The 24,240-nt window shown below is 43.6% G+C and overlaps 1 protein-coding gene across 1 annotated transcript in view; it reads left to right on the top strand.

Annotated features, from left to right (window-relative positions):
- sorcs2 (sortilin-related VPS10 domain containing receptor 2) overlaps positions 1-24,240 on the top strand; it is a 582,832-nt gene that overhangs the window by 131,441 nt on the left and 427,151 nt on the right. Inside the window, 1 exon segment of the mRNA XM_030431509.1 lies at positions 10,269-10,368. Within this exon segment, the coding sequence (XP_030287369.1) occupies positions 10,309-10,368 (60 nt within the window). The 5' untranslated portion in view covers positions 10,269-10,308.

Raw genomic sequence — 24,240 nt, 5'->3', positions numbered from 1 at the left:
TCACCTCCCTATCGTCTTTGATTTTGCTGCCCCCCCACCTGCCAATAAGCCCCAGCCCGCAGACGCCGTACCTTTACTCCATCAACGGCCAGAGAGTTTGCTGTCGCCTTTGGGGACTCTCAGCTGCATGCTGACAGTGGACTGGTTCCTCCCCTTTGTCCAGACACCTTACTCTCCACTTTCCACTCTACATGCTCTGTAATTCTGGATTCTGTTGCCCCTTTTCGTCAAAAAAGCACCAAACCAAGGCCGATCCCGGGTTGAACAACCACACCCGTCTGCTCAGACAACAATGCGGAAAGGGTGAGCCGCGGTGGAAAAAGGACAAACTGCATGTATCACTGGGCTGGTTAAGGGACAGTTTGGCTGCTTATCAGAGAGCTGTGAAGGAGGCCAAGTCCAAATATTTGTCCTCTGTTATAGCCAACAGCTCTAATCATCCGAGAGTGCTATTTAAAACTATTGACTCTGTTATTAACCCATGCTCTACTGTCCTGTCCGATGCCTCCACTACAACCTGCGAAGAGTTTGTCTCTTTTTTTATAGACAAAGTGGCATCAGTCAGGCAGAATATCAGTAATATGCGTATTTCCCCTGATGATGTGTGTGCTGCGCAATCTGCTGTTTTTGAGCAATTTGAGACTATTTCTCTGTCATCTCTCACTAAGGTGGTTAGTGGCTTAAAACCCACTAACTGTCCCTAAAGGCAGGAACACACCAGCCCAACCGTTGGACGTCTGAAGCGTTTGGAGAGGCTCGGACGAGGTCGCGAACATATATGTTTGGTGTGTTCAGCTGCGTCGGAAGCTTTCGGAGCCGCGCGGACGTTGTCGGATCCGACTGAGCATGCGAAGTCTGAGGAGGTGGGCCGTCGGACGTCTGAGCCATTGGATCCTCTGATTGGTTGTGTGCCAGCTGAATGGCCGTTCTGATTGGCGGTGTGCTGGCGAATCAGCGCGGTGTGTGGGAGGGACGGAATACTGTGTGCGCTTTGTTTTTCTATGCACTCCGTTCCGTCATTTCCCGTTTTCATGTTTTGCAGTAGTGGCACCAGACTAGTTGTTATGTCCGTTCAGGACGAATGAATTTGTGTTAGTTTGGTAATGCCTCACTGCATGTTTAGTATGCAGCTGTTTTTTATCGGAAATAGCTACGTTTCGTTTTGATCGAAAGTAAAGAGAGTTGCGTGCATAAGGTTCTCGTTTACAACTCACAACACAAGCGACACCCAGTTATTGCATCTCGCGCAAGCGCAGAACGTACACGCTACTGTGGCGTAGGCAGCACGTCGAAGCGGTGTGTTCAATGCAACTTTTCTGCTGAACGGGTCAGACAAGAGGCAACGGAGTGGTCGGAGAGTGGTCGGATAAGGCAGTTGGACGTCTGGGCGGTGTGTGGGGGCCTTTAGACATGATTCCAGCCAAGTTTCTGAAGGAGGTTTTTAGTTCTGTTGGATCTAGTTTGCTGGTTTTTATAAACACCTGTCTTAGCTCGGGGTCTGTCCCAGCTGCCTTCAAACACGCTGTGGTTAGGCCCCTCCTCAAAAAACCACATCTTGACCCCTCTGTGCTGTCCAATTTTAGGCCTGTCTCCCACTTGCCTTTTCTTTCTAAGGTATTGGAAAAAGTTGTTTTTATTCAATTACAAACATTTTTAGAGATTAATTCTGTTCTCGATAAATTTCAGTCTGGTTTCCATTCCCGACATAGCACCGAGTCAGCACTGTTAAAGGTGCATAATGATATTGCCTTGTCTGTGGATACTGGGAACCCCGCTGTGCTGGTACTACTGGACCTCACAGCGGCTTTTGATACAGTCGACCATGCAATCCTTGTATCTCGCCTAGCAGTATGCAGGCATCTGTGGCACCGCTCTCCAATGGTTTAGGTCATACCTGGCAAATAGGAGTTTTTCTGTAATGATTGCTGACCTTTGCTTCTCACAGGCATCCCTCTCTTGTGGGGTGCCACAGGGCTCTATTCTTGGCCCTATTCTGTTTTCATTGTATATGCTACCGCTGGGATCAATTATAAAAAAATACAATCTGTCTTTTCATTTTTATGCTGATGATTTACAGTTATATTTGCCCATGAGACCCAATGAAAACACTGCACTTACTCAGTTACTGGACTGTATCACTGATGTAAAACAGTAGTTGGCTCTGAACTCTTTGCACCTGAACGACAGCAAAACCGAATCTATCTATATCCATCTATGTCAGATGTTTTAATTACAAACTCTGGGACTCTGGCGCCCTTTTTTAAACCACATGTAAAGAATCTTGGGGTAACATTTGACAGTGGGCTCAGATTCGATAAACAGATTAGGTCTGTTGTTAGCACAAGCTTTTTTCAGCTGTGTCTCCTGGCCAAAGTGAAGCCTTTTTTAAGTCGTCAGGACCTCGAGAAGGCGATCCACGCTTTCATGAGTTCGATACTGGACTATTGTAATGCACTTTATGTCGGCCTCAGCCAGTCTTTAATCTCACGTCTCCAACTTGTTCAGAACGCTGCTGCCCGATTTTTAACAGGCACGTCCAGGTGTGAACGCATTACCCCTGTGCTGTCGTCACTCCACTGGCTTCCAGTTTGTTTTAGAATTGATTTTAAACTTTTATTGTTTGCTTTTTAATGGCCCGGCTCCCTCCTACCTGTCAGAGTTTTTAACTGTCCAAGATTTAAACAGTGGGGCGATCGTTCTTTTGTTGTCACAGCTCCCAGGCTGTGGAACAGACTACTCCCTGACATTCGCACCACTACTGACCTCAGCCTTTTTAAATCGAAGCTGAAGACACACTTTTTTAGATTGGCATTTAACTCTGACTAGGGTAGTCCTGCTCTTAGGTGTACTTACTTTGTCTGTTTTTTACTTTATGCACTTTTAGAGGGCCTATAACACCCTGCAGCACTAGTAGCACTTTCTTGTGTTTTCTTGCTGGACTATAGCACTTTCTTGTGTTTTTATGTATTATTTTATTGCTTTGATGTAAAGCACTTTGGGTACCGTCTGGCTATTGTAAAGGGCTATACAAATAAAATTTGATTGATTTGATTGATTGGTTTGGGATCCCCTGGATTTCATCTCTGCTTTTTGCAGATGATGTTGTCTTGTTGGCTCCTTCGAGCCAGGACCTCCAGCATGTCCTCGATTTACCGGTCAACCTACGTTCCTACCCTCACCTATGGCCATGAACTTTGGGTCATGACCGAAAGAATAAGATCCCGGATATGGGCGGCGGAAATGAGTTTCCTCTGCAGGGTGGCGGGGCGCTCCCTTAGAAGGCCGGGTCACGGGGGCAGCTGCCTGAGCAGGGACATCCAGACTTCCCTCTCTCTGGACACTTCCTCCAGCTCTTCCGGGAGGATCCCAAGGCGTTCCCCGGCCAGCCGAGCAACATAATCACTCCAGCGTGTCCTGGGTCTTCCTCGGGTTCTCCTCCCGGCAGGACATGCCAGGAGCACCGTCCCGGGGGCCTCCGAAACAGATGTCCGAGCCACCTCAGCTGGCTCCTCCCGATGTGGAGGAGCAGCGGCTCTACTCCCGGGTGACAGAGCTGATGACGCGGAAGAAGATGGATGGATGAGTGGATGGTGCTTAGGGCTGTATGTTGATAAGGATTTAGCGATTCCGATGCTTTATCAATTCCTGTTTATCGATCTGGTTTTTTATCGATTCTCTTATAGATTCCCAAATAGGCTGAAAAACAAGTAACAAGTACAGGAAAGAATACAACCTGGTTTATTAATATAAATCTTCATTATTCACTGCTGAGAATAAACAATACTCAAATGAGTCCTCAATAAACAAATAAACAATACTCAAATGAGTAAGATGAGTCTACAAGTCAAGTGGCTATTGGCTAAGGATAATCCCATAGAGGAACAAGAGGAACAACAAACAAGGAACGGGCAGGGCTTGGCTGATTAAATTATCCTCATTTCATCATTATCACATGACGTTAGCCAGTTGTTTAATTTTACCTGCTGTGCTAGTGCTAGCACTGGTGCTGCTAAGTGTGTCAAACACACGGCATTGCTGGAGTATAATGCCGTGTTGTGTGGCCAAATGCTTGGAAATATTAGTTGTATTACCGCCTTTGGCGCGCAGATCCCTCTTACAGGTATTACAGTGGACGATCCCCGAGGTGTTGTCCTTCTTTGTGAAATGTAGCCAGACTTTGAATTGTTTTTGCCGGGACGACATTTCTCCACAGTGCATCGCATGTAGCAGCTCACCTCTGCCCTGCAGCAGCTTGTGTGTGTTTTTGTGTGACGTCATCGCAAATTTGCGAGTTGGGTACGTTTGTTTACAGTGGCGGTGCAGCCCGGGAAAAATTGATAGCGGAATTGTAAAGGGTTTTTGTTAGAATCATTTGACTCAGAACCGGTTCCAAAACGAAACCGGTTAATGATGCGCATCCCTAATGGTGCTTGGGGCAAATTAGCGATAGCGTCAACATCGCTATTTTTAGAACACTAAGAAGACTCGACACAATATGAAACTTTGCTCGTAGTATCACCAGGGTCTCTACACATTAACATGAGCATTGAAAACATTGTTTGTGTATACAGAGTTTACTAAAAATAATGTTTTTGGACAACTAGCGATTTTGAAGCTATCGCTAAGTTGCCTCAAGCACTCCCATTGAAAAAAAGGTTGACCCAAAAAATATATCTTAAAAGTGCCTCTTTTGTCGTAATTATGTTTTGACACAAAGGTTTGACTCATATACATTTACAAAAAAAACATAAGTTGCATTTTGGCAAGAGTTTCACTTAAAACAATAAAAATAAAAAATCAACAACTAAATTTCTTTTCAAAAAATATTGCCCCAGTTACTGTGGATAAGCCACAGACCACTGTCAGAAGTTGTCATTTTGACTATTTGGTATAAAGTAGTTCTAGTTGCCTTTTCATGAGTTGTGACCATTGACACCTCTACTACTGTCATCCTGAAGCCAAAGGGAAGTTCACTGGTCGTCTTTTTGCTGCCATTTTCTGGAGGCATTCACAGCTGAGGAGCATTCACACTGACGGGCTGAGTGTTAAAATCTTTCTGTCTGTGTTTGAGATTGTCACAACCACTTCCCAACATGGCGACTAATGTCTTGAAAAGACAGTAGAACCAGCAAGGTCATCATTCCCACAGGTATATTCAATCAGTTGCTATACATCTCTCCTGCACCTCTCTTAGCAAGATGTGGTAGACCGCTGGAAGCCACGCTATATAATTCTCCATTCCATTCTGCAGTCAATAAAGCCAGGCTTTGACACAATCGGGCCAGATCAAATGGTCATAAACCCATTGACCAGGGTACACTTAAGACTCCCTTAGCTTTATCATCTATATACTATTGCAATGCTGTAAAAAGTAGGGAAAATAAACAGATAGATGGTGTAGTGGCTGAGACCTGACTGAAATGTGGCACCACCCCGCCTGTGAAACCCAGCATTGCTACTCATATATGATGGAATGCACTTTGTAGTCCCTGCTAAGCTCTAACCTGTATTTTGTATTTGATGGAGTTGATGGGGGAAAATCACTGTCTTACTTGAGGTTATAAAGTGACAATGTGAAAATAAATAAAGTGTAAGTGTTGCCAGACACCAGGGCCCAAGGAAGGGAGGGGCCCAGGTGTGACGTCTGTAGGCTTTTAAAAAAGACATCCTAAAATGGGTGAGATGCGGCTATAAATAAAATTCCAAAAATGATAGTGGAAAGCCCATATTGATCATAGTGAAAGTAGGATGGTCCAGGGGCATGGAAACCCCCTGGACCAAAAGTATATAAGCTGGGTGCTCATCCTTGTTCTTAGACTCCAACTGTAAGTGTATTTTATAGTTAGTAAGGAATATATTGTAAAGTTAAGAAAAGTAGTTGTCCACTACAATGGAACAGAGGAGTTGCCTTATCTGTTACAAAAAAACAGGTGCAGTCAAGTAAAAATGCGTGCCAGAAAGAGGTCAGCACTGATGACCTGTCCATGTGTGAAACATATGGGAGCATCCACCATTCTTTTTTTTTTTTTTACCATCATACCTCCTAGGTTCATTGTCCCAGCATCACAGAACTGTGTTATGAAACTATATTTTTGCACATTTACCTTTCCAAAGCACAAAATGATGTGACTGCACTTTTTGTTAGCATGCTCCATCAGGTGTTTTTTTTTTTTTTTAAATGATTCATCGCTTTTAATCACTCTTAATCAGCCTTAACGTAATGCCAGCCATCTCTCTCAACAGTATTTTAGAACACAAGTCATTGCTGTGATAAATCAAATGCTCCCATCTCCTGCCAATTCCTTGCTCTTTCAAAAAGAAAGATAGGTGGGCTCAGATTGTTATGAGTGCTCATGACCTGAACTTAAAGCCACTCTTGACAACATTTGGCACAACTTCTTTAATTACCCTGGTGAAGGATACCCTGGCAAGAAAGCAAATTTTCCTCATGCTTCACAACTCTTGTCAAGGGAGTAGCAGCATTGTAATGCATTGCAGATTTTCTCTGCCTTTTGTGTCTTAGGCAGTGCAGTATGTCGCACAGTTGATTGAAAGCTCTGACACATTCTCCACAGGCAGATGCGGCTCAGTCCTCTGTCTTGTCGGTGGACCTTTCCAACTGCCCCCAATTGCTGGCTGGGCTCGCTGGGACATCAGTATGTAAACCAATCACTGATAAGCCTTATCAAACCTAACAGTCTGGACGTCTGGCTGCCTGGGCCTGACTCAGACTGACAGCATCTGTCTGCCTCAGCACTGAGCTCCCAGCAGCATACAAGCACAGTGAAGGATCCACTTATAACACACCTCATGTTGACGATCTTTAGGTTGATTTATCAGAAATGTACATCTGTTCTCATCCCCACCCCTCCTATATTTCTTGAATCATCGACCCTCTGGATTTGTCCTCCCTGGGATGTCAGGCACTGGTAGCAACCTTGACATATTAGGACATTAAATCTGAATCAGCACCTGTCACTGCCCCAAAGTGCTTCCACATTCTCTGTTTTCTCAAGTGCATCAAGGAAAATACAATTTCACCCGCAGTGTCTGTCTCTGTCACATCCTCTCTCACAGTGACTTCCATTTCTGCCATCCTCTCCCCTTTCCCATCTCTTGTTATCCCACTCTCCTCAGTGTTCTCCTCATTTTTTGTATCAGAAATGAATGTTTCTCCATCCACTGTCCACTGATTAAGATTCTGTGTTTTTTTGCTGAATAGGCTGGCAGTGACACATTTAAATGAAACACCCCTTTGTACACATCGAAAGGTAATATTCTTTGTGTGTGCACCATGATGCCCTGCTTTTCTGCTCAGATGTAATGTTTGAGGGCTATATTGAGTTTAATAGACTACATTTTAGGCACAACACTTCGCCCTTTTCCCCCTCCCTGTGCTCCGTCATCTCCCCTTACATCAGCTCTCCACTCTGTGTCAAAGTAATTATTCCTCATCAATCTTCTATAGTTTCTTAATCCAAAGGTCTGGTTGGCAGATGGTACAAAATGAGCTCTCCTATTAACTCAACATCATTATTTTTCCCACATCAGGTGCTGAGACTCTCAGGACTTTCCACAGCAACCACCCCCCAACCCCCCAAATTAGCCTCATTAGTTGCAAAATGTCATAGCATTGCCCTGTGACTCCTCCCCTTTGCTTGGCAACATTTTTCAATGTACTTAACTTAACTTTATTCACATGAGTAACCTCAGTCCTTTTTTGTTATATCTCTGACACCCAGGCGGGGTTTTTAAAAAAAATATACTCCAGCCACATCTACTTGATCTTAGTAGATCATATATCTTAATCACCTCACATTTCCTAATCAATCACCTTTAGTCACCTTGCTGAGAGAAACAAAAGATTAATAAACACACAAACCTTCTTCAAGGGAGCCGCAGAGAGCCCTCATAACACTCATTATGAGTTAAATTATGAGCTAAAGAGCCAAAATTATGACATAAAAAGTTATAATTATGAGATAAAAATCAAGAGTTAAAAAGTATAAACATTTTGAGACATTTTGATTTGTCAAAACAGGAAAAACACAATAGTGATCAGTAATGTCAATGATGGCCCATTGTAAGCCGTATCAGTAAAGTCCACCTGTGCTTTGACAAGTCAAAATGTCTGCTGTGAAAAGGGTCTATAGCACTAGCACTGTCAATGCTCACTTAGTCTGCAGTTCATCTAAGCTCTACTTTAGCTCTCTTTAACCTTGTTTACAGCAGCAGCCGTTTTTTTGTTTTCAGAAAAAAACATGCATATGTCCATGTAGACCACCTGCCCAGCACCAAACAACTGACAGAAAAGTTGGCAACTAGCTGGTGAACATAGAGAAGAGAGAATATAGCAGAGCCAAATGTTGCCAAATGAGTGCTTGATGTGTCATCACAACTTTATGCTCCAGTGCTTCCCTCACATAGACTTTATTTAGTAAACAAATGTGTAAGTGCACCTGGTTGTTGTGATGTCATTCTGTCCCATGTTGGTTTCCATAGGCAACATTATCACAGACGGGCTTCCTCCATCACCTCTCCTGCTGGTATTAAAACAGAATCACAGGTGAAATTTTGGGCAACTATATAAAACATACTGCTGATGAAGACAGTAAGCAGAGCAGACCCAAACAGAAGAGAGAAACAGAATGGCGAGACAAGCCAGTGTGTTTGCATTTAAGTACACAATTAAATCAACACCATGTACTGCAATCTTTTAACAGGAATTTGAAAAAGAATGCTGATGCTTTGGGTCGGTGGCTTGAGTCTGATACAGGAATATAATAATGAGAATTCAACATGAATTCAAACTAAATCATTAAGATGTTTATTGTCATCTTACCTCATTAAGAATGAATCAGGGTGGTTTTTGACCTTACACTCTGATGTTCCAGCCTCTCAGTGGAACCCTACACATCAGGCCTAATAGGCCTTTACTCCATCCACAAGTGGGGTTTCAAGATAAGCACTGAGCTCTGGCTGCTAACACAGTCATCAGCACTAGATCTGTCCATGTCCTTCAAGTAATCCCAGGTTAAACACCACACACAGGCCTGAGAGGAAGATGAAAACACTTGCCAGTTCATTGCGGAGAAATAGCTCACCCCCGCTATGCCACTCCATTTTCTCCAGCTGTACTGGAGCACTCTGGGAGAGCTGATTGCCGAATGGCTTGGCAGGGCTTCTGGTGTGATCGTGTCTCATTGTGTGTATGTCTGTCAGTGGCTGATGCCCCACTGAGCGAAAGAGTAAATCCTCTCATCCTTAACCAGGCTGACGTGCTAGCTCATCACTCTCTTTCATCAAGACCTCTTCTTTCCGGCTGCCTCCTGTTGAACCTTCAAGCCTCGGCTAAATGCTACAGTATCTCTATTCCTGTGTGCTTTGGATTGCTTTTGAAATTAGCACTGGAGAGTTGCACACCAGAGAAAGCAAATACAAATACAGTAGATTTTGCATTCTTATTGTGTATTTACTGCTTGGTTAAATTCATTTTCTGCATTCACCTCCCATGCTTGAGGATAATGTTTCCTGTATTAGACTTTATTGTGTATGTTCCTGACAGGAATTTGAAACATTAATTATCAATAAGCGGTCACCTCTCTCCAGCCCTGCCAAACTGAACTGAAACGTGCCGTTTTTCAAAACCTGTCAAGAAAACAATCACCTTCCCTCTGCTCACTGGGTGTGAGTGAGCCAGACTGGAAAAACAATCCAGCAGCTAGCTATCAATCTCAGCCACACAGAGGACTCCAAACCTGCTCTTATAGCTGCCAGATTTGGGAATTGGCCAGTACTTCATTGGTAGCCTGGGCTGTTTTTCTCGTCCTGGCAATGACAGGTTGTCCAGCCATTTCTTATTTGTCACTGGGCTGAGACTTTGGACGACAAAGATGATATGATGAACAGAGAGCTGATATACCGCCTGAAGTGACTTTTCAGAGAATCCGCAGGTCAGCTTTTCCAAGGTTTTTGGAGACTTAATCTTCTTCTGTCAATGCAAAGGTTTTCTATGGAGCAGCTATTGTTTTAATATGCAGGATAAGAAGTATTTTGGTGAAATAGAACCCGGGAAAGTTATCCAATTTAATGAACTATCAACATATTGTGGGCACAGCAGAATTTTTAGAAGTCCTGTTCTCCAAATCATTACCATAATGCGATTTGCTTTTGATATTGTGCAGTTCAGGAAATCATTACAAAAGGAAATGACCACAAAAATGTTCTTAAAAGTATACTTGTCCTTGTTTTTTTCCGCCTGCATCCAGGTCTACGGATTACGGCACAACCTACACCAAACTTAACCTGATGCCAGGCACGACTATTGTGGTGACCAGCTTCTACATCTGCCCGACCAACAAGAAAAAGGTAGGAGGATCTATCTGTTAATGAACTGAACATTTTATTTCCCATGAGCTCGCTGAAATCTACTCTAGTGTTGCTACTCTGAAACTGTCAGTTTTAGAAGAAATGAAAACTCTTTGCTCTAGTGTGTTGTTGAAAGAGCAGGCTCGAAGCTGAATGAACATTTTACTCTGGTAAGCTGGGCAGGAATTACAAGACATCTAGTTAAAGATGTGTGATTCGAGAGAACCAAAGGAGAACTGAAATGATCTACTGAAAGTACAGAAACATGGCTGGTTAAATAAGACAAGACACCCAAGCCTTGGGGTAAAACATCGCCTGATAATAAAAAAATGTGTTTTATCAGAGTAAAATCCCATTTTAATTTTATCCATATCCTCAACTATGTTTTCCTGTGATTGGAATGGACTGATTTCTATACTGATTAAAGCCCCTTTATGTAGGGTTTAAAAATGAATGATTTTGATGCCCAAATTGGAAGCATCAAACAAAAAAAAAACATCTTCTTGCCAGGTAGAGCTTTTGATTTCATGTAAAATATTTTCTAACATCCAATGCCAACACTTTTAGAAATGACTTCTCTCGCACCCATATTTGTTTGTGGCAACTACCGTACAGTTAAGGTTAAAGTATGTTCGTACCAGGAAAACTATGTTTACATTATGGTTAAGGTCAGGGAAATTCCATGATGAACACCAGCAATTTAGCATTGTACTTCCCAAATGTTAGGGTTCAGGTGAGGGTCCTGACTCATCAGGCCATCTGTGAGCGCCTGTGACCCTAGTTTTTACAGTGTTTCCCACACTGTTGGCAATAGCCAGCAATGATTAGGCCATCTGAGAACAGCCTTCGAACACTTGAAAATAGGGAAAGACTGAGGTTATGGTTTAAAAACAAGAACAAACATGAAAGATTGCGCAAAGATACAAACTCCATGCTGCATTAATGTCTTATGTGCCAATCCGCAACCCAGACCCCAGACCCTGTTTGCCACATAAAACGCTTTACGTCCTGCTTCCTACATTAATGTTGAAACTAAATTTTTCGATGAACATCATGTGCTGTAGTCAGTCATCCAAAATGAAATAATAACTACAGAAAAAGACACTGTGACAGGATGACACAGGATATCCTCCTACATTCAATGGCTCCGACCCAGGGACACAGAGAATGAATGGGCTGAAAGCAGCACTTTGAATGCACCAATTTCTCTTGAAAAAGAACAAACAAAAGCCTCCACACATAATGAGAAAGATGCTATAATTAGATATAGATTCAAAATTCTTAATTATGCTAAAAAAGGTTCAAACAAACGCTTAAGTTGCATCCTTTCTTAGGTAGGAAAATGCTATGGTTTAGTCAATGTGGTGCTGCTACATCTGATCTATAGTCCCACTTTTTCCAAATCTTTTGGTATTTCTGCCCTCTTGCACCACTCCTACACACGTTCTAGTTACTGAGTCCACGGACAGCTTCAGAACTCAAGTGAATTTCAAAAAGCAGGCAGACGATCAGCTGAAAACAAGAGCCAAGAGGTACAGTAGGTGACTTAAGCCTAGATATTACTGGATTGCCAACTGTGGCGGCATGTCTAATTGGCAGGCGTTATCGCCAGGGTCCAAGGTTCTTATAATCGATGAAGAGACAGAGTGAGATTATATGTACTCACTTTTCTCACTTTCCATCCCTCACCACAACCGCCTGCGCGGGATCTGCCATCTCATCCTATTCACACACACACACACACACACACACACACACACACACACACACACACACACACACACACACACACACACACACACACACACACAAAAAAAAACACAAACTAGTAGAGGGCCAGAAAGTATGAAAACATTTAATCGTGTGGGAATGGAGTCATCTTAATTTCCCTTAGGGACACAAAGAGAGACAGATAGAAAGCGAGACAGGGGGGAGAGAGTGACTGGCGGTGATGGTGTGTGTTGTAACGGTAGAATTTGTGGTAATATGAGCTGGGGATCAAACTGCTGCTTAAACACACCTCCAGGCCTGGCAGGAGGGGAGTGATGGAAGCTCAGGTTTGCTGCCCACTCACTGGATTTGATGTTGCTGTGAGACTAGGTCTGTGTTAAAGGCAGTGGATGCAGGCTATGTGTGTGTAGGCTTGTGTGGACTTTGCGTGCGAAGTTGATCATCAAACACTTTGATCCTAACTAAACATCAGTATGCAGCCATGTGTTTACTTACTTCTTTTCAGTGTCCAAATTATGAGCGATCACATCTGTTAGGTGAGCACAACACACACACACACACACACACACACACACACACACACACACTCACACACATAAGCACACTTTGATCAATACTGCTAACCACATCAGAAAACAGCAACTGGGTGGGTCTGTAAACTCTGTGAGGGGATTACACACAGTATGAGGGGATCACACAGAAAAGGTGTGAGGGGCCTTGGGTAATCAATAGGACTTGAGGCAATTAGAGGGAGGTGAGTTTTCAGACAGAGACAATGTCACCCTCCCTTTCTCTCTTCATTGCATCACTGAGTGCTCCATTAAAGATCTGCTCAAAGCCCTTTGCAGGAGAGGGCTGCCAAGGACCCTTGACAAACTTAAACACCAGTAGAGTTGTAAATTCACTTTAAGTCTGGAAGCTCATTGTGCTCTCCCTCAGCACTTTTCTTGAATAGTTGTCTCTAGAGGGCTGTCAGCTGGGGTTTGCACAAGACCTTTTCTTGTTGAGTGCTGAGTGATTCTTGAAAATGAAGGTCCAGGCATATGCTAAAAGTGATTTCAGACCAAAACAAGCTTCTTTTCTAATGCCACTTATCTGTTGCTAGCCACTGTAGAACTAAGGTCAGACTTCTGTTTGCGGTGTTTCAGTTACTTTGCTTTAAAAAGAACTTAAGCAAATCTATAGTAATTCTTCAATGTAATTTATTCAGAATTAAAGATTCCCTCAGGGGCGACTGGAAGAGACTGTTCTCTCAAGAAAAATGACAAGAAAAATGAGAATCTGTCAGATTCTGTCAGGATTAAAATGCATTAAAATGTATAAAAATGACTAAACTTACATGCTGTTGAGTTGTGCACATGCATTATCCCAAATCTTTCCAACAATTGTGTTTCATTTGGTCACTTGTCGCTATAACAACTGGGATAGTGTTACAGAGTGAATAAAACTTAAAAACATTACCTCCTTTTTGAACATTTCTGCCCGAGTCATGTCAGATAGATTTTCATCAGCAATGGTGGTTGGTCATGCAGAGGTGATGCACACCGTCACACACAACCCCCTAATGGGCTGGAAGGTCTCGTACATACTTTGCCATGAGACTAGACTGGATTGAAAGTTCATGAAACACTATAAAGCAAGAAGCATCATTGTGTGATAAGTGTGTTGCAGGTAGTTGCTGAGCATAACCTAGAAAAACAATGCTTATACTGTATAGGGCTCTCATTGAAGTCAACCAATAACAGGCTAGACATCAAGTTATCATGTCAAAGTAATCGATCGAGCAAAATATTTCACGTTACGTCTAAGGGAATTCAAATAACAATACACTTGTTATCAGTCTGTCACAGTCTCAACAAAGGAATTTCACATTATAATGCAGCACATCAACTTTTTCGCACTCTCTTTGTCTCTCCCTCTCTTCTCAATCAATTGCTGTGACCCAATTCAGGGTCTGCATCCTTTGGGGGCTGCATTTGATGGCCAATTACGTAACAACGCTGCGCGAAGGCTGTTCTAATTCGAAACTCCTCCAAATGCACCCCACAAATGCGGCCTCCTATAGACCAAGATTCATTGCGTGCCCGAAAAAGAAGAAAGAAACAATGTTGCTGTTTGCTTTTTGATGTGTGTTACATTCTCCTTATTTGTTGGACACACATCATGTAGAGGCACTTCCCTTTACTGATGGATTAAAGTGTAACTCCTACAGTTTTGCATACAAAAAAATAACTTGAGCGGGGAAATTTCATTGTAATACTTATTAGTTTAAACATTTCCCCCCTTTCACCTGTATTCTAGAAGGGCACAGAGCATATGAGAAAAATATAAAAGAAGTTCCAGGGGCATTCAGCCCAAGTCAGGAGGGACAGTAAAGGTAAAAAGTGAAATATTTAAGCATTCACTTAGTAAGAGGGCACAGCACTAATGACACCAGAGACAGAGACATTTCCTTTCTGATACGGTACTGAGTAAAATTCAGGCTGGTATCGGCGATACCAATCCGATACCGATACTTTGTGCAAATACACCTAATGTGTCTGGTAAATTTACAAAAAGTAGTGTATTTCAAATAATTGCTTCATAAAGAATACAAGACATCAGAGTGATTTATTTATTTATGTTAAAATCAGGGGAAAACAAATGATGGGGCTACTCTGCACTGAATCCTTAATCTTATTTAGATTCAACTATGTACGTAGTCTCTCCAAATAGCCTACAATAAGGGGATACAAACACTTGCTGTTTTATAATACTGGGTGACTCAAATTGAAATTGCCAGTAAATTATTTAATTAAGTAAATAAATGCCACAATAATTGCACAAGTTTGGCAATACCTACATTTAAACATATTCATTTAACAGTTAAAGCAAATTAGACTGATTGGAAATAATAATAGATATATTTTATAGATCAAATTATCCAACTTTTCTAGTATATATTTTTCTAAGTTCACCATGGCTGTTTTATCGCAATTGCTCTGTATGATTTAATGACAACTAGTCTATGTAATCCACTTTTAATGATACATTCTTTAGGAAACCTTACCTGAATAAATCTAGGCTTTTTTGCCTATGTGAGATTATCTCAGTGATACACATATTATTACTCAAAGCTGACCTCATGCAGCTATTTGTTGAAGCATGTATCTATTTTGTTACTTATTTCAGAACCATATTTATTAATTTGAACAACTCCAACAGCAACAGAGTTTGCGCCGCTTAAAGCTCCACATTTTCTTCCTCTGTACCTGGCAATGTTGGGCATGTTACTTTAAAAAAAGTAATTAGGTATAGTTACTAGTTACTTCTTCCAAAAGTAACTGAGTGAGTGCTCTGAAGGAGTCTGGGTCAGCTGTTGATAACAGGAGCATGTACTCAACAACATACCTGCCTATCATTGCATTCACTTCAGTCTGTGTCAAGTTTTTGTGTAGCTGGAGCAGAAAAATCTGCTGTCCTTCTTTGTCAGTGGGGCTCATGTTAGCAACACCTGGCCTGCTGTCAAAACGCCAACTTTCCCTCCGGACTCGCCATTGCTGCAGCTGACCTCTGCTAGTTTGTGCGTGCGAGGCTGCTGTGTGCGTGTGTGGATTCTGTGTAAACTGAACACTGCCTCTGATTGGCTTACGAACTCTCACTCTACTTTAGAGAGCCAATCACCATCACTTATGCGGTTGTCCTGCCCCTCCCTCCTCCCTTGCCAAGCTAGAAATATAGTAAAATAAAACAGCTGTGCAGCTCCGGTGGCTGAGAGCCGAGTCGGATGACAACAGCTTCAATGAGCAGCTTCAGTTTATAACGCGCCACATTTAATAGTCAGTTACGGTAACGGTGTGGTAACGATGGAAATAGTAATTAGTTAGATTATCCGTTACTGAAAAAAAGTAACACCGTTAGTAACACCGTTTATTGTAACGCTGTTATTCCCAACACTGGTACCTGGATAGTGCCTGCCTGCAGCACCGAAGGACCTCGCCAGAGACGTCTGTCTTGCCTTAGCAGCAGCACCTGAGACTGTGCTCTCCTCTTCTGTCCGCTTCATCATAAATGCCTCATATTCTGTGTTGTGGTTTAATCTGAGGTGTTTCACAAGGTTTGTTGTGTTGCCATAACTCCTTACCGTTTTTTCACAAACATCACAAACCGCGTCTTGGCTGTTTGTGGAGCTGAAATAGCTCCACCCATGATTCCGTTTACGCTCTGCCATTGTGTCTACAGATTGAGACTGAGTGACTGACTGATCAGCATGCCGTTATGCTTATGCATTACACACTTACCCAGGTGGAAGAAAAAGTAGTTCCCACCAGGTATCATTTAGACTTCAATAGTTGAGTTACTTTCCACTGTGTTCCTTTTAATGATATACATTACCTCAACTGGCTGAAGTATCAAAACTATCGATATTTTGATTTGAGAATCGATTTTAGAGCATAAAGATCTGGTAATGGAGGTAATATGATAGCATCTGTCTGGTGGATTACAAAGTTTAAACATTTCTTTATACAAAGAGTAAAGGGGTCAGAAGGAGATATAAGGACTTAACAAACTGGCCAAGGGCATCTACCTCTGCCTTAGCAGCCTGCAAACGCTTCAAATCTTTATCAGCCTTTGAAGTTATGGGAGTTACAAGATCAGCAAAGTGGGGTTAGGAATAGAATGCATAATAAGAAGTGCAGTCTGTTTTTTAGATTCTTCATATATTCTCTCGGTCCCAGAGGATGTGCTTTTAACAGCTTCATTAATTCCATCTCAGAGCAAACAGAGGAGCCATACTCCATGGATAAGTGGGCCGAGACAAGACTTGTCAGAGACTTCTCACTCTTGATATGTAGTCATCACATTTTCAAAGTGAGTCAGGACTCCAGAACAATGCTTGTTTTAAAATATAAATAAGACTTTATTTCATCTGTAGGTATTAAAAGTATTAGCCTTCAAATTGCTTTTACCTTACCTTTGCATCATGCGGGACTATGCATACACTGTAATGAACTGGCAACTGTCAGACAAGTACTAGTAAATTGAAACAGGTATGACAAAGGCAGTTAATCCCATTATTAAACTAGAATCTGTAGAATGCATATCCAATGCAATGCTGTACAAGCCCCTTCTGTACTGACACATAAATACCTGCGACCTTTTAAATTCACCAGATTTTTTTCATCAAGGTCCATGATTTATACTCTGAGAAATTAACACATTTGATGAAACACTCTCTAATCTGGATCTAATCTGGTTACTGGAAAGTAACAGGAATGATATAAAGAATTTAGTTTTTTTCTAACCATCACCAGCTCCAGTAAGGGACAGTAATGCACCTATAAGCTTTTCTGAAGTGCTACAATGATCAAGTTAGCTTGCTGACAAACAATCAGTGTTGGGCACGTTACTTTTAAAAAGTAATTAGTTATAGTTACTAGTTAATTCTCCCAAATAGTAACTGAGTCAGTAACGGAATTACTCCACTATAAAAGTAATTAGTTACCAGGAAAAGTAACTATTGTGTTACTTTTATTTCTTCCCCCTTTTGAGCTCGGCAGTCATTTTAGCGTACTCGGCATCTACATATGTATTTAGAAAATGTATTTCTGCATGGCGGACCGGCACCTGCTCTCACCGATATTTTGCCAATGAGTGCTCTGAAGGAGTCAAATGTTGATAAGAGGAGCAAGTTCTCAACAACATACCTGTCTATCATTGCATTCAATTCAGTCTGTGTCACAAGTTTTTGTGAAGCTGTTAGCGGAGCTCACGTTAGCCACACCTGGCCTGCTATCATCAACAGCTTCAGCAATGGAGTTTTTGGCCAGTGTTAGTTTTGTAGAAGCATGTGCCACTGAGAGATGCTTCATTAGATCAGAGTTGCTTACAACGGACGTGGACAAAGGAGATTAAAGTAGTGTCTGTACTTGCACTTTGAAAACGTTAACTTTCCCTCCAGACTCGCTGCAGTTCACCTCTGCTAGTTTGTATGTGTGAGGCTGCTGTGTGCGTGTGTGGCTTGTGTGTAAACTGAACATTGCTACTGATTGGCTTAAGAACTCTCACTAAACGTTAGAGAGCCAATCATCATCACTTATGCGGTTGTCTCGCCCCTCCCTCCTCCCTCACTAGAGGAAAAAAAACAGCTCTGCAGCTCCGGTGGCTGAGAGCAGAGTCAGATGACAACAGCTTCAATGATCAGCTTCAGTTTGTAACGCGCCACATTTAATAGTCAGTAACGGTAACGCCGTTATAACGATGGAAATAGTAATTAGTTAGATTACCCGTTACTGAAAAAAGTAACACTGTTAGTAACGCCGTTTATTCTAACGCCTTTATTCCCAACACTGCAAACAATTCACATATAATGACATATTATGACTTTTGGAATGGTAGAAATGTCTTACGGTCACAGTTTGGTAGAGGCTCCAAAACTACTTAGATCACACTTTAGATTCAAATAACTTAATTCAGCCTGGTTAGTTCCATAAATTCCATAACTCATGTAATCTGACAAAAGTAACCTAACATATGTAACTTAACATACGTAACATACATAACATACATATTGTAGCATAGGCGACATCACTCATGCAACATAAGTGATGAATTTTACATCATTGCCTCCACTTACTTACATGGTAGTTATATAAATTAAAAACAAATCACTCCATACTCTTGGTCACAAATGCGATGTAAACTCAATCTGTCTTCCCCCAAACGACGGGACGCCAAGTCTTGGGATAGACACTGGTTACACTGGGTACAGCAGTTGGTTTAGAGTAATAATAAATTAGATAAAACCTTTATTAATATAGTAAACTACAAGTCTCAATAGAAAGGGAACCCACACAATCGATGCACAAATGCTACAAAGCAACAAATCTCTGGACTGCAGCAATAACAAACTGACGGTAGTTTTGAAATTGCCTTGAGTGACCAACTAAGATGGAACAGAATGGAGCTGATTGAAAACAAAGCCCAAAAGAACAAAGCGTGAAGAAAAGGATGAGTAAACAAAGACATGAGAAAAAAAAGTTTCAAAAAGAAGAACAAGGGGAAAAAGAGTAATGGGCTGAATGATCCAGCAGATTTACTTGAGGTATGTCAGTGACTGGAAATTCAAAGACCTTCAAAGAGAAAGGGAAGATATTCAGATATGGTCACATTATGTTCAGATGATATCCCAACACTGAAGAGCAATTTTTGTAATTTCAAATAGACTATCCTATTCTTTGGGGTGATTGACAGTAAAATAGCTCTCTGCCTGCCTCTCAATTATCTCTCTCTTACTGTCCACTGTGTACCCTGCTTTCTATAAGAACAAAAAAACTATAATGTTAACCAGAAAATAATTTTAAGCAAATTTACCATCTTTGTCAGGGGGACTGGAAAGTAATTATGAACAAATTGACAGCAAAAGCTGTTAATGGAAAATTACCTGAAGTTTCAGATGGAAGATGAATAAGCAGGAGGATTATTTTGTGCATTGTACCTCTGTTTATTACCTGGAAAAATATTCAAAAGAACCTTCAGTTTAACTCATGCTCATGAATACATCAAACATCCAATTAATTGCCCTTTACTGATACTAATAATTCAATCGGGACCAATTCTGTTTAATTTGTTTTAAACCCAAATCAATCCTAATGCCAGTTTTGCATCAATGACAGTATACAAAAACAATACAATTGTACAAACTAACTTTAGGGTGGAGCTGTATTGGCCAACAAAGACGTTGGTAATGGACGGTTCTCTTTCATAATATTTCCCTTGATGTCTCACTATGGGATGCACGCCTCACTGCAGCCCTCACAAGCATTAATCTCATTACGCCAATCCTGATTGGCTGGTGAAATGTGTCCGTCATTTAAACGGCAGCATGTCATTAAAACACCTCTTCTCACTCAGAGCACATCTCACGTCCAGGGCTAGCTAGCTAAACTGTCCACAGACAGTTCTTATTTAGCTTGTGTTGCTGGGCGCTACTAGCTTTGGATATTTCCTGCATCGTTGGTCACGCCAAATCAAACCCAGTGCTTTCTGAGCCCTCCACGGCTTGGTCAGCACCGTCCTCGACGCCCCACCATGGCAGTCCGAGCACCGAGAACTGGCACACCAGCTAATTTCTCGACTTCTTCACGGTTAGCACACCAGCTAACTGCCTCGACTCCCTGCCTGCACAACAACTCGCGAGGAATGGAGGCTAAAACCCCTCACACCAGAGGGTGCAGAGACTCTGGAGCCCGACTCTGTCATTGCGGGAATAAGATATTGAGTTAGAATCCACACCAGGACTGCTCAAGCTGCTGGGGCTTGAACACGCCCAGCTAGCTATCGATGTCCCTGGCTTGTGTCAACACTGTGCAGTGTTCACCATCAAGAGTCTCCGCAGACGGCTAGCCCACCAGCCTAGCTTGTCTGGACATGACCCCTATCTCCCTTCCGACGGCGCTACTGTCAAAGCCGGAGAGGAGACGGGGGTCGTTGCAGTGGCAACACCGGAGGCTAGCGCCAGCTGGGGTTGCCAGCTCGACCTAGTCGCAGGACCCTGCAGGAGGAAGACGTCCTGGAACTGGACTATGGGGACGTTGAAGATGCCACCTCGGAGCTCCTCATATCAGAGGATGAAGCAGCCCGTGGCCTCCGTTGCCTCTCGGGATGGAGATGAGAGTAGCACACCAGCTTCTCCTCTGCCTCCCAGCTTCTCCTCCTGCCCTGGACCCAGCCACGTAGGAGGAGATACCGGTCATCACTGACCTGTGTCTCCTTGTCCAACGCTGCACGGTCCAGGCCACGGGAAGAGCGCTGGGTGCTATGGTTCTGCAGGAACAAGCGCGGTGGCTCAACCTCGCCAACCTGTCCGACAGAGAGAAGGAAGACATCCTGGACATGCCCATTGTCCCGGAGGGGATTTTTGGTTCCGCGCTGGCCTCAATGCAACGGTGGTGTGAAGCCAAAAAGAAGGAAGACAAAGCTCTCCAGCTCTGCCTCCCTCAAAAGGCCCCAGCTCCCTCTCCGCATGCACAGCGCAAGACCTTCGCGCAGACTTCTTCTCAGATCTCTCAGTTTAAGATACCTAAACTGTCGAAGCTCCAGCCCGCCCCACCTCCCCTGCCCAGTCGGGTCGGCTGGTCCAAGAAGCCCTCAGCATTTGCTGCAGCACCACCGGCACAGCCCACGCAAGCTGCCCAGGCCAGGAAGAAGAAGAGAGCGGCCTGACTGCCCCTCTCTCCAACGGTGATGCAGCTGGAAGTTCCCCGTTCGCCGTATTCGCCCTATCCTGGATCTACATGCTCTGAACAGATATCTCAGGAAATACAAGTTCAGGATGCTTACGCATGCATCACTGCTGCACCTAGTGCGACAGAACGATTGGTTCACTTCTGTCGATCTGAAAGACGCGTATTTCCACATCCTGATATATCCTCCCCACAGAAAGTAACTGTGATTCGCTTTCCAGGGGATTTGTTACGAGTACCGCATGCTCCCTTTCGGTCTGTCTTTGAGCCCAGGGGTGTTTGTGCGGTGCACGGAAGCGGCAATAGCCCCGCTGAGACGGCAGGGCATCTGCTTGGCCACATATCTGAACGACTGGCTGATGCTGGCACAGTCGGAGCGAAAGGCAGGGCGCACACGCGTATTCTCATACGACACCTATTCGATCTAGGTTTCATGATAAATGTGGAAAAGAGCATGCTGTCTCCAGCACAGGGCATAATCTCTCTAGGATTATCCCTGGACTCAGTGACTTTCACAGTGCGCCTCTCGGCGAAACGAGTGAAAGCTTTCAGGGCATGCCACGCACTCTTTCATCCAGGCAAATCTGTTTAATTCAGAGTGTGTCTTCGATTACTCGGGCTGATGGCATTTGCCATCCTCGTAGTCCATAGCGGGCCGCCTCCACATGAGGGAATTCCATCTTTGGGTGGCCTCATGCGGGCTGGATCCCGTGCGTCATGGCGCATGGAGAGTGCTGGTCACACCGGGGTGCACCAGGGGGCTGCGCCACTGGTGAGTCCCGTCATTTCTGACACACAGGGTGCCCATGGGCTCTGTCCTGTCCAGGAAGGTGGTCACTATGGACGTCAGCCTGACAGGTTGGGGCGGAATTAACAAGGGCAAATCTGTGAGGGGCCACTGGAGTGTGGACCTCCAGTGGTCTCACATACATTTTCTGGAACTGTCAGCGGTGGTCATCTCCCTGAAACATGTTCTTCGGTCTCTCATGGGCCATTATGTCCTGGTGAGGATGGACAATACAACGACGGTGGCATACATCAACCGTCAAGGGGGGTTACGCTCCTGTCAGTTGTACATGCTGGCAGGCAAACTGATCCTGAGGAACTGAGGTCGTCTCCTCTCCCTGAGAGCGACGCACGTCCCTGGAGCCCTGAACACAGGCGCAGACCTGTTGTCCATGGGCACGCCAGTATACCCCTGGAGAGTGAGGAACAGATATGGGCCCGTTATGGTCGGGCTGCGGTGGATCTGTTTGCGTTGAGAGTACCACCATGGGATCTGGCTTCTGGAGGGGCTTAAACACCCTCCCTTTGAGCCACTGGAGTAAGCAGACTTGAAACACGTGTCTCTTAAGACAGTGTTCTTACTGGCTCTGGCTTTGGCTAAATGAGTTAGTGACATCCACGCGCTTTCGGTTTATCTGTCATGTGCTCAGCTCTTCCCGGGGGATGTAAGGACGATTTTGAAGCCCAACCTGGCTTTTGTGCCTAAGGTGGTGGGCTCATGTTCTCCTATTGATCTTGTGGCCTTTGCTGCTTCACCGGGGGAGCAGCAGTCACATGCCTTGTGTCCAGTATGTGCGGTGCACACTAACATGGACAGGACGAAGGGCTTCAGGAGGAGCCATCAGCTGTTCATCTCCTGGGCTAATCCTCATAAGTGGAAACCTATCACAAAGCAGCGCTTATCCCACTGGGTGGTGGAGGCGATTGCTTTGGCCTATACGAGTCAAGTTTGCAGCCACCTGTGGGCCTGCGAGTGCACTCGACTCAGGGTTTGGCCGCATCCTTGGCCTTATTCAAGGGAGTTCCGTTCAGGACATCTGTGCTGCAGCGAGTTGGTCCTCGCCTCGCTTGTCTGTTTCTATATGCTGGACGTCTCCGCTCCGTGCGTGTCATGCGCGGACTTGCTGTCCTGATTTGAAAAGAGTACTTTTCTCTGTGGACGCGAGATAAGCTTGTCTGGCAATACAGGAGCTACCACATACCATAGTGAGACATTGAGTGAAATATTATGAAAGGGAACTTTAGGTTATTTACATAACCCCGGTTCTCTAAAGTAATATGAGTGAGATGTCTCACCAGCCAACCCTTCTTGCTTGGGAGAGTGAGAAAAGGTGCTTATCTTGAATGATGTGCTGCCATCTGCATGCGCTATTTAAGGTAGACGGGACTACCTGAGGCGGACAGACACGTTTCACCAGCCAATCAGGATTGGCATAATGAGATTAATGCTTCTGAGGGCTGCAGCGAGGCGTGCATCCCATAGTGAGACATCTCACTCATATTACTCAGAGACGGTTCTCTTTCTTTAGGTTATGTAAATAATCTAAAGTTTAGATATGCATGATGACTTTTTAAAGTACCTCTGAAGGGCTACAATGTGTGGTAAAGGTGCAGAAAAAAATAGTGGTTATGGGAAAGAAACTTGGTAAAGGTTAGTCTTTGAAAATACCATGATCTGTTCAGATTTCCTTTCCAGGCAGTACTTTTAAAGGTCGAGTCTGTGGCTTTAAAGGGATTTAGGGGAGATAAATGAAATATGATATTTATAATTGTGTTTATGGGTATATGCTGTTTCGTAGCCAACTGGACTTGTTTCAGTTTCTTGTAGACATTTCACCTCTCATCCAAGAGCCTTCCTCAGTTCTAACTAGCTGGAGGGGAGATGGCAGGCTGTCTTCTTACAGAGTCGTTAAGGATATGTGTGAGCTCTGCGTTTCAGAGTCGTTAGGGCCACTTGTGGGTCGTTGGTCAAGCCAGCCTTCATGTGGGTTGCTAAGGCTAGGTGAGCCAAGGTGTGAATGGTTTTTATGCTGGCTGGAGAGAGAACTCAAGTTCAAAGATGGTCATTCCAGGTTGACAAAGATGGATAACTTTACTCCTCTTTCAAACCATCTGTCTTCTTCAGCAGAAG

This window comes from Sparus aurata, chromosome 10 (assembly GCF_900880675.1).
Source record: "Sparus aurata chromosome 10, fSpaAur1.1, whole genome shotgun sequence".
Taxonomy (NCBI): domain Eukaryota; kingdom Metazoa; phylum Chordata; class Actinopteri; order Spariformes; family Sparidae; genus Sparus; species Sparus aurata.
The sequence above is the reverse complement of the archived record's forward strand: the minus strand, read 5'-3'. Positions and strand labels throughout refer to the sequence as shown.